Here is a 20,742-nt window from a genome sequence, read left to right on the forward strand (position 1 = left end):
AAAGTAGGCTAATAGCACATAAATAGTCTGGGAAAGCATATAAAGAAACAGCATCTACTTATGCTGAACATTAAACTCTACCCATACTTTTATTTGCACACAGACTCTTCCCATCAATTTTAAAACAACTGGCATTTACATAACCCCTCATGTTTGCTGATACATTAGGGATTGGGTGCACAGGTTTGAGAAGCCAACCACATGAAAGCCACATAATAACCAACCCAAAACAGTCTACAACAACCCTTGTAAAGTCTGGCACATGCCAAGACATGGCAAGAAAAGGAGCATGGGAGAAGGGCAGGCAAGCTAAGTCCTGGGACAGCACACAGTCAAGCCACAAAGCTCACAGTCAAAAGGAAAGTTAGAGTCACTACTTCTCAAGATTAGGACAGTCCAGCAAAGATCTCACTTCCTTAAACTTATATTATTTGGCTCACTGACTTATACTATAGGAATTTTTCTTTGTTTTTAAAGAATAAAACAAAGGTCCTCTGTTCTCTCCTAAGCTGGCTGTGGAATAAATTCCTGCTGGACAATGCTTTCAGAAGGAAGAAAAACCCCACCAGATCTCCTACTCTTTTAAGATCCCCATAAAGATGATGAAAACTTATTTATAGGGGAGTATCTAGTAAAAGGTCTGCAAATAAAGCTGTCACAAACACAGATAACATAGTATTGAATACTGGCACTGAGAACACATATCAATAACATTCCAAGTTAAACATCAGAACATTTTAGTCTGAATTAACAGAACAAAGACATCAGGTAAATTACAAAAATTAAAAAAAAGTACTCTTATATTCTGCAATAAACAGAGTCAAATATCCAGCTGTTTCATAGGTGTGAAAAGCCATGGTAAAACAGACCACTGAATGTTATAAAGCTTTACCTGGCCTTTCCTACTGCCAGTCCAAGATATATAGAAATAGGAAGGGAAGGTAAGCCAATATATTTAATACACAGGGATCAAACTCTGGCAAAACCACTTATTTCAAATGCAACCATTAACATATATACTTGCAGGACTCTTCAGAGATAATTTTTCTCTGGGCTTTAGATCTATTTATATTGCCAAGGGCATCTCTCTGTAGGACAAGCAGTGGTTTCCAAAGTGAGGTGTGAAAACTCAGAGAGGTGTGCAAGACAATCCACTGAGGTGTGAAAGGAAAATCTATATTGCACCATTAATAAAATGTAAAAATAGTGTCTATTTCATCTGAAGTTCAATCTTTAATTTCCATTTTTGGGATATATTTTATAATGTGTACATTACACAGTACAGGAGTACATACTGAAGTTGCTTTAAATATCAAGTCCCAACCCCCCCTGCTCTGAGCCAGGTTGGATGGGGTCTAGTGCAAGGTGCCCCTGTCCATGCAGGAGGGTTGGAACTAAATCTTTAAGCATAAGATGAAGACTTGAGCCCCCACCTCATAAATGGAACACCTCTGGTGAAGGTGTGGTTACTGATGCCAACACAATGAGACAAAGTGGTCTCTCAAGCCCTGCCATAGGTTGGTACAGCAAACAGCACACAAATAAAGATACAAAGAAAAATGTTATCTCTACATGAAGTTTTCCAGATTTATTGTGGTTTTGGATAATACCAGCCAAACATGCCATAATGAATACTATGAATTTGGGTATCAGCAGTTTTATGCAGTGACCATTCTCAATACAGAACTCTGAGATGGCAAAGTTATGGTGGGCTGAAACTAAGCTGCTGAAGGTTTACACTAAAAATCACCATCCCCTGCAGAGGCACATGGTCAGAATCCACATGAACTGACAAAATGGAGCATAATTTTTCATTTATACCCACAGGAGTAAAATCTTCTGTGCACTAGACCCAAAGTGACAGAAGGATTCTTCAAAGTTTTTTCCTTTGGCCATCTTCTAGAGTCTAACAGATCAGCAAGGAGGTTAACCCATGTATTTGCAAGAGATACAATTATTCCAGGATCAAGTAATCCTATAACCCTCAAAATAAAACACAGCTTCAAAGGTCATGCTTCTTCTGAAAGAAGATTTATGTTCAATTTCTAGAGCAGACCCACAAATTCACTAACAATGGTGCAAGTATTTGTGCACAGCTTCAAAAATTTGCCCATGCAAAAGAAAAGGACATGATCACCTCTTTAATGACCTTCCAGAATACATTGAGTTTACTCAGTCACCCATTTGAGGCTAAGTCTGGCATAATCCACATTAGTAACATTTTTCTTTTCAGATCAAAGACCCAGGGCACCAGCTATGCAGTAACATTAAAAACCTGTTCAACCCATGAAACATCAGAAACAGAAGTTCCCAGGTATCTGCTTTAATCCCCTCTATTAAAATCTGATTATGGGTAAAGAAAAGCCTCTGTGAATCTCCAATTACTAAACAAGACAACATAAAAGAAAACTTATATAGCCTATTTCAAAAAGTCACATAGGATAGCTAACAGAACATTCAATTACAAAGTCTTTAAGTATCAATGCCAGCTGAGATGTGGCTATCAACCTTTTACTGAAGGGCAGGAAAATAAAAACTGGAAACTCACTTCAAAATACCTTTGAGAACTTTGCTTTTTAAGTAACTAAGAGTAGGATTTGTTATATCGTCTTATGAATGCAACTGTCACCCACTTTCTGTAATGGAGCAATTTAATCCATAAAAAGATCTGTTCTGACTAATTTCTTAAGTGAATACTGTCAAAAGTAGTTACTCTTGAACTTAATTCTTTCACTACCCTCTCTCTCACACATTTTCCTTGCTTTACCTTCTTTTGGCAATATACCTACACAAAATCCCTTGTTATATCTCATGTCCTTTTCCAGTTTAGCTCAAGGCTTTGGCTTTTTTAGTTCCATTCCTGCATACCCTTGGAAAGTGCCTGTGTTCTTCTTGGGTACTCAACACCCAATTCCAATTTTTATGCTGCCCCTCTTTCTTCCTGAGCTTAGAGTGGATATCCTGACAAGCAACCTGATGGATGTCCCAGAGTAATCTGGAAGGATCTGCACCTCAACAGCTGCCCTCAAACTGTGCCAAATTTAATTCCTTTTTATTTTGCAGCCCTTGTTAAAAGAATGAACCAGACTTTGCTGACTTTGTCCTTAATGCACGTTATGACATCAGCTCCATGTAAATATTGGATGAACAAGTTTAGTCATAAAGTACAACTTCTAAAGCTCATTATTTTCCAGAGAGCTTATTTAACCATACCAAACTGACTCCATCCTTCAATAGCCCCTGCCTTTCTGTAGCCTGTATTACACAAGGCTGTATCTTATGCCTGCCTTGGTCTCCCTTTATCTGCTAACTCCCTCTTTTCCTAGCACCTGCCAGTTTCAGAAGCATCAACACCTAAAGCCAAATGAGCTAAACTCAAGTTTAACCTCATCTAGCACCACTGTAGCACTCCTACAGCACACTCCAGGTGCCTCAAGAAGAGGCTTATTTTGCAGTGGCACAGGAACTGAAACCAAACCTGAGCCAGGTGTTCACGTGAGCACTGTGGTTTGTCAGTAGTGTTGTTCTAGAACATTACGCCAGGCTACAAATGTCACAGCTTCACTTCAGCACCAACTTTTCTCCTGCGTGGCAGGAACAGCTCTGCTGCTTCCAGCCAAAGTTTGACCCTTCCCACCCCTGCACCAGAATTAGTCACTGAATGATGAATCCAGTGAGGAAATTAATCAGTGTGAGAATTTATTTGATCATTTCCTTCATCTGTTCCATGACTTGGCACCTGACCACACCAGAAATTAGTAGCTGGGATTTACACTGCAGTTCTACCACAGGAATAGAAACTGACAATTGCAGCCTCATTAAATCCTATTGCATAGGTTAACTGTATTAGTAGAGCAGTGCCTGCAATAGTTGTGGCATTAAAATGCTCTTTCAGATTTAGAAACAACTCCATATCCCCATCTGTACTTATCCTGTCATGCAAAAATAACTGCATCTCCCCTTTTTATGCATTCCTTTCATTTCAGTTTTAATTAAGGAAATCAGATTCCATGCAGTCAGATGTCCTTAGAGTGCAGGGAAGCATCTTGCAGGAGCTACTGTCTTGTCTTCATTATTCTAGGAAAGAAAATAACTCACTGTACAGTCTGTTGCATTACTTCCATCTCTTTGCATACAAGGGATGGCCACCCCTACAGTGTATTAGATAACTTTGACATATTAAATATAGCAACAACTTAATCACTGCTATCTCAGTGGAAAAGAGGAAGAGTAAAAAACCCTCTTACTATAAAGAAAAGTTTAAGTCCTATAGATGAGATATTTTGACTATTTTGCTGCATATTGAAAATCCTACTTCCAAAAACTTCATATTTACTATTTTCCCCACAGGCTTTGTTTATGCTGGTTGTATTATTTGTTTTTAAAAATTCAAAGAGATTAAGTAAGATGGCAGAAGTAAGCTGTAATTTGTGGCTTTGGATAAAATCTCAATAAATGTTTTGCCATAACAGAAATTATGCTGCTATCCACTAAATTAAATCTTTCCCTTCAATGTAAGTAAGTTTTAGTTTTTGAATCAAACTAAGTGCCCGAAATGTTAAGTTATATTATTTGAAGTAGAACATACATAAAGTGAGCTTTGAAATCACTTAAGAACAATATACTCCTTAGACTTCTGAAGGAAGAGCAAGCTCTTGGATAAATCACACCTGTAGAAAAAAATTACTAGGCATATACTCAAACAGTTTAGAAAATAAATCTTGCACTTCCACAGTGGGTATGTGGGGGGCATGGATGAACTGGTTATGTCTTAATCTTCCCCAAACAGACTATTTCATTTTCTCAGAGTTTGAGTCTGCTCACACCCCCTCAGTAATTCTCCACTACAGCTTTCTCCAGATTCCTTCATCACTGGGAAGACTTTATAAAAAACCACAAGCCCACTTGCCCAAACCATCCAAAATCCACAAACACCAGGTAAGTACGCTGAAGATTAAAATACATTATTTTTGCCACTCTACTTAAATTCTCAAAATGGCTGTATTGAGCCAAAGCACTTTACTTCTTAACCTGTGTTTGTTTCAGTTATAGGTTCAGAGTTTTCAAGTGTCTCCTGCTGCCACATGTCAGCTCTGGGGATCATCTAACCAAAAGTTACCTCTCTAGCAACTGAAGATGTAAACACCTTGATGGAGAATCCCTAAAAAATGCAGCAGAAACAATTGAAAAAACCACCCATTTTCTATACACAATCATTCTACAATTTCTAAAGTAACTATGAGCTGAAAAATATTGTAAGCCAAGCACAAACTTCAGTCCTTACTCAAACAGTAGAAACAAGATGATGTTTTTTACACAGCTAATCCATGGGTCATAAACACTGGTGGTAATGAGAGAAAAGTCAAATACCACACTTCCTGAAATCTGACTAATAATCTAAAAATATAAGGAGAGTTTAATTCTACAAGCTTGTCAGTCTAGTGACTCATGCCATTACAGACTATTTAAGGCTGAAAAAGAACTCTGGAGGTTATACAGTCCAACATTTGCTCAAAGCAGGTCCAATCAGATCAGGCTGCTCAGCTGAGTTTTACAGATCTTCAGGAATTGAAGATTACAAAAGTTCTCCAGGCATAAGCCCTTCCCAGGGTTTGATCATCCTCATAAAGAAGTATTTTTTCTCTAACATCTAATCAGAATTTCTTGCATTTCAACTAGAACTGTTGTCTCATACTTTCACTGTGCACAGCTAAGCAAACTTCTCTGTATCTTGCCCTTTGTACAGAAAGCTAAATATAAAATCCTCCCTTAATCTTCCTAAAAGGAAAAGAGCCCAAAAAATTAACAACAAAACTCAAAAAAACAAGCTACTGCAATTCTAACAGCATCAACTTGTACATCCTTCACCTACCAATAGAAACAGAGGTAGAAAGGCTTTCGTATTTTTTTCGACAAGTCCTTTGCTCCATAAAGCAATTGGTACAGATCTTTCTATGCCTTCTAGATTCCTAATTAATTTCAACTCAATTTCAGCTGTCATACCTCCTCTGTCTCTGCATATTTGTACGTTTCTAGATTCCTTCCAGTGGACCATTTTGCTTTCCTCTTCTTAACTAGTAACTAGTTTTGCTTTCCCCCTTCTTAACTTACCTCAGTGACTCTGAGTATTTGTTATAGATTCCTCAAAACATGTGACCAGGGATACAAGCTGCAGAATTGAAAAACACTTAGCATTTCTCCTACTCTCATGTTAGAGAGTTCCAAGTTCTAAAGAAAGGCCCCTGAAGTATCTTGAGCTTCTTCCCTTTAGAAAGGTTGCAGTAACATGTTGTTTGTACTCAAACAGCACAAGTACAGCTAAGCAGAGGTACAGTCTGGGCAGAGAATGGATTGACAGCTGCCCTGGGGAGAAGGATTTGGGGATGTTGCTGGATGAGAAGCTTTGACACGTCTCAGCAAACGGTGCTTGCAGCCCTGAAAGCCAAATGTACCATGGACTGGACCCAAAGCCATGGGGCCAGCAGGTCAATTCTACCCCTCTTCACTCACCTGGAGTGCTGTCTTCAGCTCTGGGAAACATTTAGTTGAGCTATTAGGAAGAAATTCTTTACTGAGAGGGTGGTGAGGCACCAGAACAGGTTGCCCAGCTCCCTGGAAGTTTTCAGGGCCAAGGAGGATAGAGCTCTGAGCAACCTGGTCTAGTGGAAGGTGTCTGTGTCCACGGCAGGGAGGTCGGAGCTCCCTGCTCCTTTTAAGCTCTTTCCAACCCAAACCATTCTATGATTCTATGAAATAACACAAAAAAGGGCATTCTGACCTTTCATCATAGAAACAGAACTTTACATAGCTTTCCTCTTCTGAATTCTTCCACTAATCAGCTGTTCAAGCACAGAACTGGAACCTCAAATGCTCTGTTTTTCAATTAACTTTGAAGGCCTCAGAAGAATTAGAACTGAGTATTGTGAGCTCAAACACAAAAAGCTAACACAGTAGGCTGAGTTTCACCAATGAAAATTCAACTGCTACTACCCCAGTATTGTTACTACTGGAATTTTATCACTATCGAAACAATCCTTGGGCTTCTGTGCAGAGCACTGGATTTCCCATATGACCTGAACTGGAAAGAGTGCCTTTGGAGTTCCTACTCCTCAGTCTGCCCCTGGAGCTGTTCTGTATGGATTCCGTTCTGTAAACCTTGCTCTCACCTAAAGCACTGATTCACACACTGCCAACCTGGAATGAAAAACACCTACAAACCCAAGAGATGTATTTTTATAAAATATGTTGAAGAACTCTGACAGCATTGTAGAATAACAGGTCAAGCAAGGCAGCTTGCAGCACAAAAACAGCCACCCTGTCTGCCCTTCAGCGATCCCACAACATTCCATCCGGTCTTCTGAGTCGTGCTGGAGTTCAACTTTTGCCCCCACCCCACAGAAGTCTCAGAGTCTAAAAAGCAGCACTGACTTTGATGAAGTAGTTTTCATTCTTGCCAAGACAAACTGATTTAGCCAACCAAAATCCACTTTCACAGGTCCCTGGAGATTACCAATAGGAAAAGACATTAGGTATGAATTACTGAATCCATTTTATGGTGTTTCCAAAAAAAATATTTATTGTTTTCAAGTGTAAAATTAGCACTACTCTAAACACCTTTGACTATATGAGAAAATAAATTAATTTCTTCTTCCAAGCTGGTTATAAAATTTCCTTTAAATATTTCATTATGGTAACTGAAATGAGCACCAGCCTGAAGCAGTTTCTGCTGGGTAGAGAGCTTAAATATTTGCATCTATGACAGGATCTGGAACAGCTGTACATTGATCCAGCAGACAGACCCTCACATTATCCTCCTTAATACAAATCTGAAGGTAACTGAACCACCAGTCCAATACTTTAGACAAGGAAATAATTTTTGTCAGCTTTTGTGTATTTTATCATAATGCTAGTCCAGGGTGCTGTTTCACATTCCCATTTGTTTTAATGAAGTGCAAGAACAATTCAAATGGCCAGCTCAAAACAAGTCAGTGCAAGGTATCACTTCAGCTTCTATATTTCTTTTCCCTATAAATGGATAAAAACACTTGACACAGGTCTGCTATCACTGAGGCATCATAGAAAGAAATTTCATTTTTCCACTCAACCTGTTTTATTGAAAAAACTACTAAAACAGTGCAGGAGGTCTAAGAAGAAGCAATAGTATTTTATCATTTCTGCTCAGCATGTTTATTGAGTCTCAAGTTTTCTTGTCTCTATCTTCTGATTCACAAGAAAAATGACCACGTTTCACTAATAGTCACTGATATTCAAACCAAGAGCAAGAGTGGAACCTGGTAAAATAACTAGTAACTCAAAGTCTAGGTTAAGCCCAAAGAGCAGAAAGGGAAGTAAAAAGATTAATGTTGTAAGCTGTGAATTATTTATGATTTTGAAGCTGATTTCTTCAAACTTGCTATAAGATCCTGCCAGAGCCGAGGTTATCAACTCAAGTAGGCAGTTTCCAATGGCAACTGCAAAAATTCTGTGCCAGATCCAAATTTTCATGCGAATCCCCTTATTTTCAAAAATTACTTACTTTCAGTCAACCCAAAAAAATCAGTTTAACCCAGCCTCATTCAGCCTGCACAGAGACAACTGCTGTTGCTGCTCAGTGGTTCAGCATATTCCAGCCATTCCAGGACCTTTCCAACCGTAGCCTGAGCGGACTATAGTTGTCTGCAGACAAGTGAAGCAAATGACCTAAATTTATTGTGGGATAACCACTGTCCACTTGGAGAATTTCAGACAATCTGGAAGTTTGCTGGTTTTTGTTTAACAGCAGAGAGTGACTGAATTAGCTAAGCCTTCCTAACGATTATTTCCGTGTTTACTCTCAGAGATATTCAATAACATCTTCTCAACTCTTCTGGCAGTTTTATTCCCTGTCCTCTAAATTTTATAACTTGAAGCAAAATGGAATTTTCTCCCAGATGTCTTCCTTCTACCCTGTATGCTTTGGGAAATATATGGGACAAGCTGACTTTACACCTCCCCCTTACCACATCTTACGGCAACAAACAGAAATAGAAAAAACATCCACAAGAAATCCTGTAGAAATAGCGATCAAAAACCAAATCCAAGTTAACACATGTTGAGAAGGGAACTTGAATACAGCAAGTTAAACCCCTATGAAAGAGGCTGCAAACATGAATATCAAATTTTTGGGTTTTTTTCTGGATTCACTTCTAGTATTTCCTATTAGTTTAGCCTGCAATAGCCAACAGAGAATCTGCTTTTAAAAATATGAAAAAAAAGGCTACTCAAAATAATTCAGCACAACATTCCCCATAGAAGACCCTCATCAGTTTATCAAAAAGGAGTTTCAGTTCTGAGAATAGTGTGTGTCTCTCCAGCTCTCTCATTTTGCAGCAATTTCTACAACCAGAGCAGAGAGATGTAGATGTCCATGTAAAAAAATGGGTATCTACTTTGCAATTCTCTTCTTTAGGAGAAGCCTTAATTGCTAATAATAACACCAATCCTTGGTCTATAAAAGTTAAGAAAATGAATTATGAACCTGATGATGAATTTTGCCTGTCTTGATATGGTATCTAAAGTACTCTGAAAAGCTTTTAAAGCACTGCTACACTTACTCTGGCTTAAGCCAACGAAAAGGTGCTTAACGAGCATACTTTTCAGGTTTTGTTGGTGGTAAACAAGCTTATCCACCATAATCAAATGCAATCTGAAGTCCTTTGTCTCAGTCAAACGAATACAATTCCAGAAACAACTGCTAAATAAACTGAACTACTGAGCCATCTGTGCTTCAGTTGTATCAGCATTTTGGGAGACAAACAAACCTGATACATGAGTTGTTCTGTAGAACAGTAATGAACCAACTGTTTCCCAGCTACAGCTTCTAGAAGGTCCTGCTACAATCCCAGCTTCAAAGATGTGCCAAACACATGTGTTATTGAAAAGAGTTGTTCTCCCCTTCCCAAAATCCTTAATCTGTGCAAGACTTGAGTGAGAAATAATGTAACCCACTCACTACTTGCACTAGCAAGTGATGAAACAGGCCCAGTTTGCAGTTCCTCTCAGCTCCTATGAATTTCCATTTATAAGTTTGTTTCTCAGGCAACAGCTCAGAGTAATGGCAGCAACCAGCTCTGACAGAACAAACTGTTGCAGGCCAAGGGATCATTACCCTCTGTTCAGATCACCTCTTTACCCGATGAATGTTAGTGCATGAAATATTCTGGACCATCAACTGAAACAGCCAATGATAAGACACTTTCCAAGCTGTCTCTGCTTAGAAAGATTGTCAGAATTCAAAATTAAAGTTAAAATGCTTCAGCTACATGATCAGGACTCACCTGTCAGCCCTGATACAGGGGGCACAAACATCAATAAAAGCCTTTAACCATTAATTCTGAAGAACTGTAGATCAATCTAATGACTTTATACCTTAAGTTGACATAAACCTATCTAAAGAGATGTGTTAAGCACTGCATCTATTGAACATAGTGCAGTGTCCATTTTCATAGGCAACACTGAGCTGGCCTGAAAGGGTTGAATTTTTTTATTCCAGAAGTGATTGGGCCAGACTTTGTGTTTTCCCACTGCATTTTGGATGATGTAATTTGGATTATACCCACTCTAAGGGTAGCAGAAGATATTCCTAAAATATTACTAAGACACTAACCAGAAGATATTCCAGCTCACATGGGTGCCAGATGATTGCTAAACAGAAGCCATCAACCATACATAAAACAGGAATCAGAGCAATAATTTTGCCTCAGTAATTCAGTACTAGACCATCAGCAAACTGACAACAGATGACAATACAGAAAAATATACAAAACACCACCTGTTCCTGCAAAAAGGAATTCTTTTTCTCAAGCTTAACATGTCAGAAATTGCTCCAAAAGTTAAGCAATAGAACAAAGGATCCCAGACATTACCATGCATTCTGTATTTTGTTAACTCCCAACTAAAACACTTTCAGTTTCTGGAAGAAGCCCACATCAAGTTCTGTATTAAACTGCTCAGTACATGTTTGTCCAAGGAATGAACAGGAAGTGGGTGTTTTCCTCTGAGACAAACACACGGCACCAGCTACTGGGTTTCAGTTTCAGTAGATGCCAGCTTGATGTTTTGAATTCTCTGCATGATCTAAAGACACAATAATTAAAACACCCCCACAACAGTAATAAATGTGAATTCTCAAACCTCAGGTTGTACTGTATCAGGTAGATATGAGAGAATAACGAGGAAGGTGAATGTATCTCCCAAGATTATTGGTATGGTTAAAAACCCCCAGAATTTAAGTGTTTTAATTGGGGCTTAGCACTATAAACAGGAATTACTTCTCCAGAATCTGAACTAAAGATATGTCCAAGGCAAAATCAAGTGTTCTGTGAAATTCAATGCAATGAAGCTTAGCTTCTAAGTAGGTTTTCTTATAAGATTAACAGGCATTATTTTCATGTGAACACTGAATTTACATTTTCTTCATTCAGCAATGCATAAAAAGATATGAAATGTCAAAAGCAGCATCAATAAGTTCTAGAAGTTTTGTGCCTTAATGCAGAGTTTTTTTGACATGATGAAACAGTTGGTGATTGGAATCATGCAAAAACAAAACATGGAAGTAAAAAAACTAGATCAGAAAAGCTATGTTTACATCCATAAAAACTGCCGCTTCCTAAGCACTATATACTTAAAAACATATGCATAAACATCTACAGAATGGCTCCCTAAACCAATTATACACACTTGGAGTACTCACCTTCACTGCAATACTTTCATTAAAACTTACCAATATGGTATTGCACTTCTAAGTTTGAAATAATCCACCTACAGAAGTTAAGCTATTTTCTCCAGATTTCCAGGAATTACTGTTGAAAATGCTTTAGTAAATACAGTCTTCTAACATGTTACAGGGATGGAACTAAAGACTGTATTTCATGTTACACTTTAATTAGAGGAACCTATTTTCAAAGTAATTATATTTATGGTCATTATGCCCAAGATAAATTTAAATATCAGACAATTACTGTTTTTATCACAAACCAAATTCAAGTTTTTTAAACCATGCTAAATAGCCATGACTTTAGCCAAGAAACAGTTAACAGCATTACTGAAATTATTGAGGAGTCAGCAATCCAAGAAATAAAGATTCTCAAAAACACCTCACTTGAGTGAAAGGATTCTGTGGTTTTTGCTGTGAGTTTGTTTGGGTTTTTTTTAACACAGGGCATATAGAGAAACGCAGATCTCACCTCACAGGAACTCTCCTGACCTCTTCCTTATTTAAGGAAATTTTCTACTTTCAATTGAATTACCTGAATCAAGCACTGGAGTATTTTTGAACAAACAGAAAAATACATTTAAAACATTTATTACCTATGGTATTTGCTTTCATAGTGTCATTAACAAATCAGTTTAAATGAGAGATGCTGATGGTAGCTGTTCTATGGACAGCTCTCTCTCTGTATTGTCTCAAATGGCCTAACAGCTCATCTTTCCTGCTTGAAGCTAATCACTAATTTATAGGTCACAAGTGTGTTAAAAAGCAAGTTCATAAATGACTGGAGTCATTCAGCAATAATTATTACAAATTGATTTTAGCTCATCAGGAACTCTGAGTGCACAATTCTGTTGTATAAACTGACTCAGAACACTCTCTGAACTTCGGCTGGAAGTGTGACAGGCAGTCTCTAGAACACCAATCTAGTGATGGTCTGGTTTGCTCAGCTTATTAGCCACTGCAAGCAATTACTCTCTTTGATTTCCAAAGCATAGCTGAAGGCTGACAAAAGGATTTCACCATTTCCCTTCCGCCCCGTAACCACTGAGGAAGGCAGCAATGTCTGCAAGCAAAGGGAAACTTCAGACCATTTTCTAACTCCTGGTGCAGCAGGAAAGACACAAAAATTACTTCTTTGAAGAAATGCAGTGCCCTTGGCAGCCAATGTATCTGAACTGAGCTACAGAATTATACTGCGCAAGAAATACTAAGACTGTAAAAATGGGCAAAGTGCTAAAAGCACCAAATCCCAAGTCCCCCAAACTACTTCAAAGCCATATTCATGTGCATTATGAGTTTCCAGGACCGTATTTTTCTTTCCCTTCCTCCTCTCCCTCATCAGGATTTCATTTGCTTTTGGGAAAACAGATTATTTGCTACCCTAGTCTTTATTAAAAAGATTAAAAAAAACCAAAACAACAAACGAAAAACCACAACAAAAAACCCCACACAACACACTCAAGTACATTCCAATCAAATAGAGAATTAGGACAAGAATTATAGCTTGTTCAATAGGACTTACTAGTACTGACTGCATTCCAAGTCAAAATAGCAGCACCTTAACCATTTAATTTAAAGTATCCTTCCCATCTGTGGCCTGTAATTGTAGAATTTGCCATCACCGGTCACAATCAACATAGGATCTAACACCAATATACTATAAAAAGAAGTTAATCTGCTACCCAGCATTCAATAAAGGTTTTAAACTCACTTTAATATTAACTGTGCAGATTTGTACCTATCCCTCCTCATAATGAGCTAAAGCGGAAAAACATCTAATTGTTCAAAACTGCTGAAACTGCAATTTGTAAGAAAAACAAGTGTTGTATAACCAACTGGTCAGTTATTGGCACTTATTAATTCCAGCTCATGCTTCTGTCCTAGCCATAGACCTGTCTATGGAAATGACAACTGCTTCTTTCTACAGAATTGTATTGGGCAATTCAACATTCATTTTGCTATGAAGGGAACAAAAAATTAGGAATAATGTAGCACAAACCTTCAACTTCAGAAGTGGGAAAATAAGGTAGAAAGAAGCAACTTTGCTTAAACTTCTGTGTGGACACATTCAGAAGTTCAAACAAGCATAAACATAAAGCCATAAAAAACATGCTAAACTCAACTGCTGCTTCACATAAAACTGTATTCCCATGACTTCAGCAATACAATCAAACATCTCCTGGTTTTCTGCATCTTTCATAAATTTTCTCTTCTGACCTTTGATCAGACATAAAAAGTCTTGGACATAAGAACCCTGAGTCCACAGTGCTCTCAATGAATTTAGGTAGAATATTTGACCTTCAAGTCCTGATATCTTACCAGCTCTGGCTATGGTCCTTCAGAAAAAACACAGAAGTTGTTTGCTCTATTGAGAACTACTCAAAGGAATCCTTATTTATGCATTTTGACACTGCTGCAAGATCCACTAATTCAGTATTTTATACCTATGTGGCCTGCATGAGTCACCAATGCCGTGATACCAAAGTCAACATTCACTGCATGATCTTCACATCTAACACAACTTTCTGCATATTATTCCAAATGGATACAGATCCATACCACTGCAGAACTGTTCTCCTGGAGTTTTGGAAAGCTTAGCTCATCTCTTGTCTTCTTGTTGAAGTCAAATTAACTGAGCTAGGCTTAAAAACAAGGATTTATTAAAGATAAAACTGATGCAAGAGGGAAAACTGCAGTTAGAATAAGTGATGGGAGAAAGAACAACAGTAGTAGAAGTAAATATTTTCCTCACACCACTGAATTCTCTGCTTGTTATTCATAATCTGTTCCCAACTTTGACGGTCATACTTAGGAATGAATATGCTATATACCACAAACTTGGACAAAACGGGATATATTTAAGAGATAAAATTTGCTTTCAATTCAGGGAATGGAATACATTAGTATATCAGCAAAAAAGAAAAAATTGAAAAAAATGTTTTATTACAATCTGGTCTCAGTAACTCTCTCTATGCAGCAAACACCCATTAGGCACAGGACAAGTCAGCACAGTAAGAACAGCTCAGACACTCAAGCAAGGAAGTACTTAACTTGGGTTTTTTAGGCATAGAAAGGTCAATTATGAATCACTTAGGCAATATGCTAAAGCCACCAAAATTTTCAGAGCAGAGAAGCAAACTCAGTGAACAAAATCACCATGGCCTGACATCAATATCTCAAAGAAAATATTACATTTAGCAGCTCCAGATTCATGATCATTCAAATGATTACAGCTGGAATGAGCTCTATTTACATTTCAAATTGAAATGGCTGAAGAATCAGTTCTATCTATATCTTCACAAAGAAGAAAGGAGAGATTTGAGAACCCTGGGATGTTCATTCAGTCAGTGAGTCACACATTCCCCTGCAATACCAGGTTTGCAGGCAAGTTCGTTACTCCATGCTGCTCCTATAAACTACTTAGGAACTGCTGAACAAACTAATTAATATCTCTGAATAATTCCTTGCCACATGTCCTCAGACTCTCTTGGATCAGACTGGGGAAATTAATTAGCCATCCTGAAGAGATGGTTTTCAACAACCTCACTGATTTTATTGTACACACTACTAAGAAGTGGCAGTTGTTCTGTGTTTTTCTGAAAGTTTTTCTAGTACGTTCCTGGGATTCTGGTTAAGAGTAACTCCATGAATATGGAACCTGCTAACAGCAGGTTATAGCAGCAAACAATTCTCTTGTTCCATAAAAGAAGGATTTAGGTCATCATGTTCAAATCTGCAAAATGTGAATTGAACATCAACTTCAATTAGAACCATGCGGTAAAACAGAAATTATTTTTATCAATCACACCTCAGCAGACTCAACAGTAATCAAGTGTAAAACAACAGAACTCCTAGAATCTGCAGATAAAGACAAACCCATACAATAAAAGTGCTGGCATAACACAGGGGAGTTACAATACAGAGATATCCAAGAGGCCCCACAGGGAATAAGCTCAGTCCAGCAGCTCCCAGGTCAGGACTAGCCATATGCTCCTGGACAAACCAGTGAGTATAGCTGCCCTGCACTGTAATCCAGACAGGCTCCCAGGCTGTCACTCAGGAGCAGGAAAACTGTTACCTGACCAGAGGCAATTCAGGTATCAATGCAGCCACAATAATAATATGCACTTCAGCATGATGAGACAAGGGGAATTTCAATGTATCCATGGTATGCTTTATCTGTAAATCAAGCACTCCACTCATATATAGCAACCATTTAAATACTAATTTTCATTTAGTTTGTAACTGAAGGTGTAGAAGTCATTGGAATGGACACTGAAAAGAGCAGAGGTTACCCCCAAGAATTATAAGTTAATTATTACTCCATGTTAATCTTTCTTATTGCAGATATATACACCTCTTTTTCACAACACTGAACTATACCCCTGACTGCTGCTTCTATTTCAAAAAGGTACTTCTAAATATTTTTTTTATTTTATTTTAGCCTCTGTAGTAAGTTTAGCAGCAGTCAAGTTTTATGCATTTCTCAAGATGTGTATTCAAACTTCACTACATCCTAAAGAACTGCAAGACTGCAGCACCACAGTTTTGTCAAGAACACACAGGTGGTCGCTGCTGTCTAGATGAGTTATTGGAGGTCCTCCAGGAATTTGGTTTTGTTTGCTTCATTATTTAAAGAAACAAATAGGACTCCACACCAGAAATGCCTACTAGGCAACTTTTTAGAAACCTCCATTTCACAGCCTACCATCACCTCAACCTCCCAGTCCTCTGAGCAGTAAAAATCTGCTGCTTCCAGTTTGGTTGCCTGTCCTATCTTCTTATGGTATTAGGTTAGTTGATTTACCAAACTTAACTGTAAGCAGTGGTAGGTTTAGGAAACGATGTAAGGGATTAAAGCAGCTCATGAAAGTGGGGAATTCTCAGTTAAGCTGTGGGAGATGAAACTACTTCAGAAGAAACAGTTATTGAAGCCTCTCCTACAAATCTAAGTTTATCTTGCAAAATAACTTTATGCCTAGTGAATAAAAAAATTGTACTTGGCCTCAGAAATCTACTGTTGACTGGAAATGCTATGTGCACATGCTGATAGAGAAGTCCTCTCTAAGCAACTGCACAGTTTATCTAATTCCACTGGGGAGGAAGGCTAAAGGAAAGGAAAAAGAGCAAACACCATAATGTTAAGAAAATCTGTAGGCTTAATATAACTTGCTTTTCTTCTAACTAGTACCTTTTAACCCACTCCCTACCTTGAGGGAGATAAATCTCTTTCAGCTGCGTGGGTCCTCCTCACCCATTAAACTGCACATTTGATTCAGCTGTTCCCATGGAAGTTTCTGCTTTCTTGAGGAATTTGAAAAATTTGAGTGGATGTACGTGGGAAGAGTGCAGAATTCCTTCAATCCCTTGGATTCCTGTAGGCATCTCTCAAGCCAACATATGCTGGCTATGTTAAAAAGAAAAACATCAAAGAAAGCAAACAGTAGAAAGTACTTTTTAATCTAGTTATCATAAAAATAGCATTGTACTTAAATGCTGGCATAACACTAGATACAGTATTTCATGAGAAATTTACATTTACTATAAAGAAAAAGTTGACAGTGTTGCAAGTTGAGAAATGTAGATGCTAATATGATGTCTCTCAAAAAACCAGAAAGAAGTCTTAAAGATTATTCAAACTATAAAAATAATCTTTCGTATTTTCATGAAATAGAAGCCACCAGTATCTTCCAAATGCAGACTGGCAACGTTGAGATCTCTTTTGCTAAGCAACAAAGCAGTATCACTTAGCACTGCCTGTTTCATTGCCACCCCTCAGAACTACTCTTTCTATGAAGAGTTTTTTCCTGAAGAAAGTACCTTCAGGAGAATGCAAGATCCCTATGCAGAAAAACACATAACTCAAATGGAGACCCTTGCTTATGTTTCTGTATCCTTTCTTTGTCCAGGAACTGTTGAAGGGGCTGAAACATTCTCCTTCTTCTTGGTACTTACTAGCCAAACCTCAGATTAAAAAAAATAAAAAAGAGATACTTATGATTCCAAAGACACAACCTCTATAGCTTATTACACACAAGTGAAGAAAAGTCCTGTCTGATTAAGAGAGTGCAACTCCTACAGTCCTACTGATAACATCCATTTATTATTATTTTTAAATTACCCAGGGTTACCTAGTTAGCATTTCAAGCACTGCCGTTCAGCTATGAAACAAAATCAGAGGTCAAATCCTTCATGTGGTAATTAGGGGCAAAACTGCAAGATTATTGTTAAAGGCTGTATTGTTTCCAAACAAATAATGAGGAAATAAGACTAGAACAAGAAACAAAACAAATGAGAAGTTGGGAAACAAAAGTTTCAGGAAGACGGACACGGAAGAATTTTAAGAAGATGCAGACTGTAAGATATATGACTGCCTCCCCCATTGCAGGGAGAGGAAATTTCTGCCACTGCAAAGTTTATGTAAGTAAAATTCCTGAGCATTAAATCATACTTAGGGCAGGAAAGCAGCAGGGAGCAGAAGCCACATAACTGATAAGGAAGAAAGCCAGAAAGAACATGCAGCACAGGACAGATACTTTCCTGAGAACTGTAACTACCAAAGCATGATTTGCCTTCACATATTTCATTAATCTCAGAACTGAGAATGTGAAGTTCCAGCTGAGGCTTCTCCTACATGCAGATGATTTATGGCAGTTCTTTTGCCCCTCCTCAACATATATTTCCTGTTGTACAGTAAAACATAAACTCACTCTTCTACTTTTTTCTTCCCTGAAGGCACCCCCTCTGCTTCATTTACCTTCCCAAACACACCTACCTGCACCTCTGTAAAACTTACAAAAAAAAAGACAAAAAAAATTTACAAACCCCTAGGAAGGATAAGGATCAGTCAAAACTTGCTTATATAAGCTTTTTTTTCTACAGGAACCCAGCCTAAGAGTTTACTAGCCCACAGTCTGTCAAGGAAACAAAAAGGACTGAAAGCATTTGACTTCTTGTAGATTGTTTAACAGCTGAAGTCACAATGCATACTTGCAAGTGGGAGAAAAGTGTGAATAAGATTAGGTCACAAATCAACAGAAAACACCCAGAGTTTATTAAATTTCTACATCAGAAGCAGTTCTGCAATGTAAGAGTGCTTAAGGATTGCAGACTCCTTTTACACTAATCATCTAACCCCAGTGAGGATCTCTCTTTTAAGGATTTCTGCCTCATTAGTGCAGTTAGATGATAGCCTTCAGCTCTTTACTACAGCAGCATCCAGGCTGGCTCAAGCCTCTTTCAGCAGCAGATGGAACCAAGTATCAGACACAGCACTGAAGTAGATGGAGAGTGATCACATAAATCCATTTGCTACATGAGTTGCAGTGCCACTCAGGAAGAACGGGAATACAAAAAAAAACCTTTCTCTTAGTACTGTGGTGAACTCGTACATATAAACTGAACCAAGACAGCTACTGCCAAAGCTTTAAAGCTTTGCCTCAGCTAAACATACACAAGGAACCATTAATTACTAGTGTGCAGTGAATTTTCTAGACATGGAAATCCTTCAAAAGCTGTAGAGAAAATCCAAATATGCTGCTGACACACTCTGCAAGTCCCTAAATCTGAGAAGATATTAGACATACCAATGTATTACTCAACTTTATTACACAGACACAGGTACACGACCTTTAGCAAACAGCCGAAGTGGGATAATTACATTATTCCCAGTTATTTCCTCTAGAACTTTATAGGCAGAGCATGTGAGTGCACAGCCACTTTGATGCAAAGTCCAGAAGCTTAGCTGGAACAGTCAAGAGAAGACTATTCAGGCTAAGCTGTTGGACTTTGTACTAAAGCAGCTGGAAGTACTTGCACACTTTTCTATTTGCCAGGAGCGCTACAAGTTTGAAAGTTGACAACTGGAGTGGAACGAACTTAAATCATTATGGCAAGTTGTGTCAGCACGTGTCAAGCTCTCAAAGACAATCATTAACTTGTTCGGAGATCTAAATAATTACAGGTAAATTAGATGTACACCTCTGCTCTGATGTAACAGTTCCCAGACAATATTCCTGAACAGTAAGGATTCACCGAAGCAGAATGTTGCCCTTATGTACTTTTCCCACCAAACCTCAGTGACGACAGAAGGCAAATGAGGACAGGATGCAGCTTTCAAATCCTGCCATGTACCTGAGGACTGCTCAGCCATCACACACAGGTGTCTGCCGTGCCCGCAGCACTCGCCCTAACCAGGTATCACCACACTTCCCAGAAGGTTAATGAAGGAAGCCTCAGCACACCCGGTAGCTCAGCATCATCCTATTAAGGATAAGCCCTGAGGCACAGAGTGGAAGGATAACCAGAGCGAAGCCACAAATCCACACAAGATGAGCGAGGCAGGACCGGGATCTTGGCTGTCAGCCCATGAAGTTTCACGTAGTGACACGGAATAACTCCAGCGGCACGCTCGAGGGGCGGCCGGGGGCAGGAGGGAAGGAGGAAGCCGAGGGAGCGAGAGGCCCCGAGAGGGGGCGGGGGCCCTCAGCTCCGCACGGAGCTCAGCGAGCGGCGGTGCTCGCCCAGGCCGCGGCTCCGCCGCCCCGGCCCCATCCCGGGGGCTGCGCGCACATCCCTCCCTCCCTCCCTCCTCCGCCCGCGGCGCCGCCTCGCCCCGCCGCCTCCTCCTACCTTGGCCACGTAGTCCTTCACCTCATCCAAGTCTCCGTTTTTCAGGGCCCACATGAACTCCTTGTCGGACATCGCGGCCGCCGGGCGGGGGAACGCGGGCGGGCGAGGCGCCGAGGGGCCGGCGGCAGCTGCCGGGAGCGCGGGCGGCGGCGCGGGCGGCGGGAGCCCCTCCCCGGCTGCCGGGCGGGGCGGGGCGGGGCCGGGCTCGGGGCAGCGCGGGAAGGCGCGCGGGCAGCGCGGGGCGGGGCCGGGCACGAGGCAGCGCGGGCGGTCCCGCCGGGGCGAGGAGCGGCTTCACTCGCGCGCGGCCGCGCTTCCGCTTCCGGTTCCCGTGTCCGGCCCCAGTGCCCGGCCCCCGC

The 20,742-nt window shown here is 39.6% G+C and overlaps 1 protein-coding gene across 1 annotated transcript in view; it reads right to left on the minus strand.

Annotated features, from left to right (window-relative positions):
- The window catches only part of MTPN (myotrophin), a 30,911-nt gene extending 10,404 nt beyond the window's left edge, over positions 1-20,507 (minus strand). Inside the window, exon 1 of the mRNA XM_086884895.1 lies at positions 20,384-20,507. Coding sequence (XP_086741021.1) covers positions 20,384-20,455 — 72 coding nt within the window. The 5' untranslated portion in view covers positions 20,456-20,507. The remainder of the gene's footprint in view (positions 1-20,383) is intronic.
- Positions 20,508-20,742: the final 235 nt, after the last annotated feature.

The sequence above is a fragment of the Cyanistes caeruleus genome, chromosome 4 (assembly GCF_971803275.1).
Source record: "Cyanistes caeruleus chromosome 4, bCyaCae1.hap1.1, whole genome shotgun sequence".
Classification (NCBI taxonomy): domain Eukaryota; kingdom Metazoa; phylum Chordata; class Aves; order Passeriformes; family Paridae; genus Cyanistes; species Cyanistes caeruleus.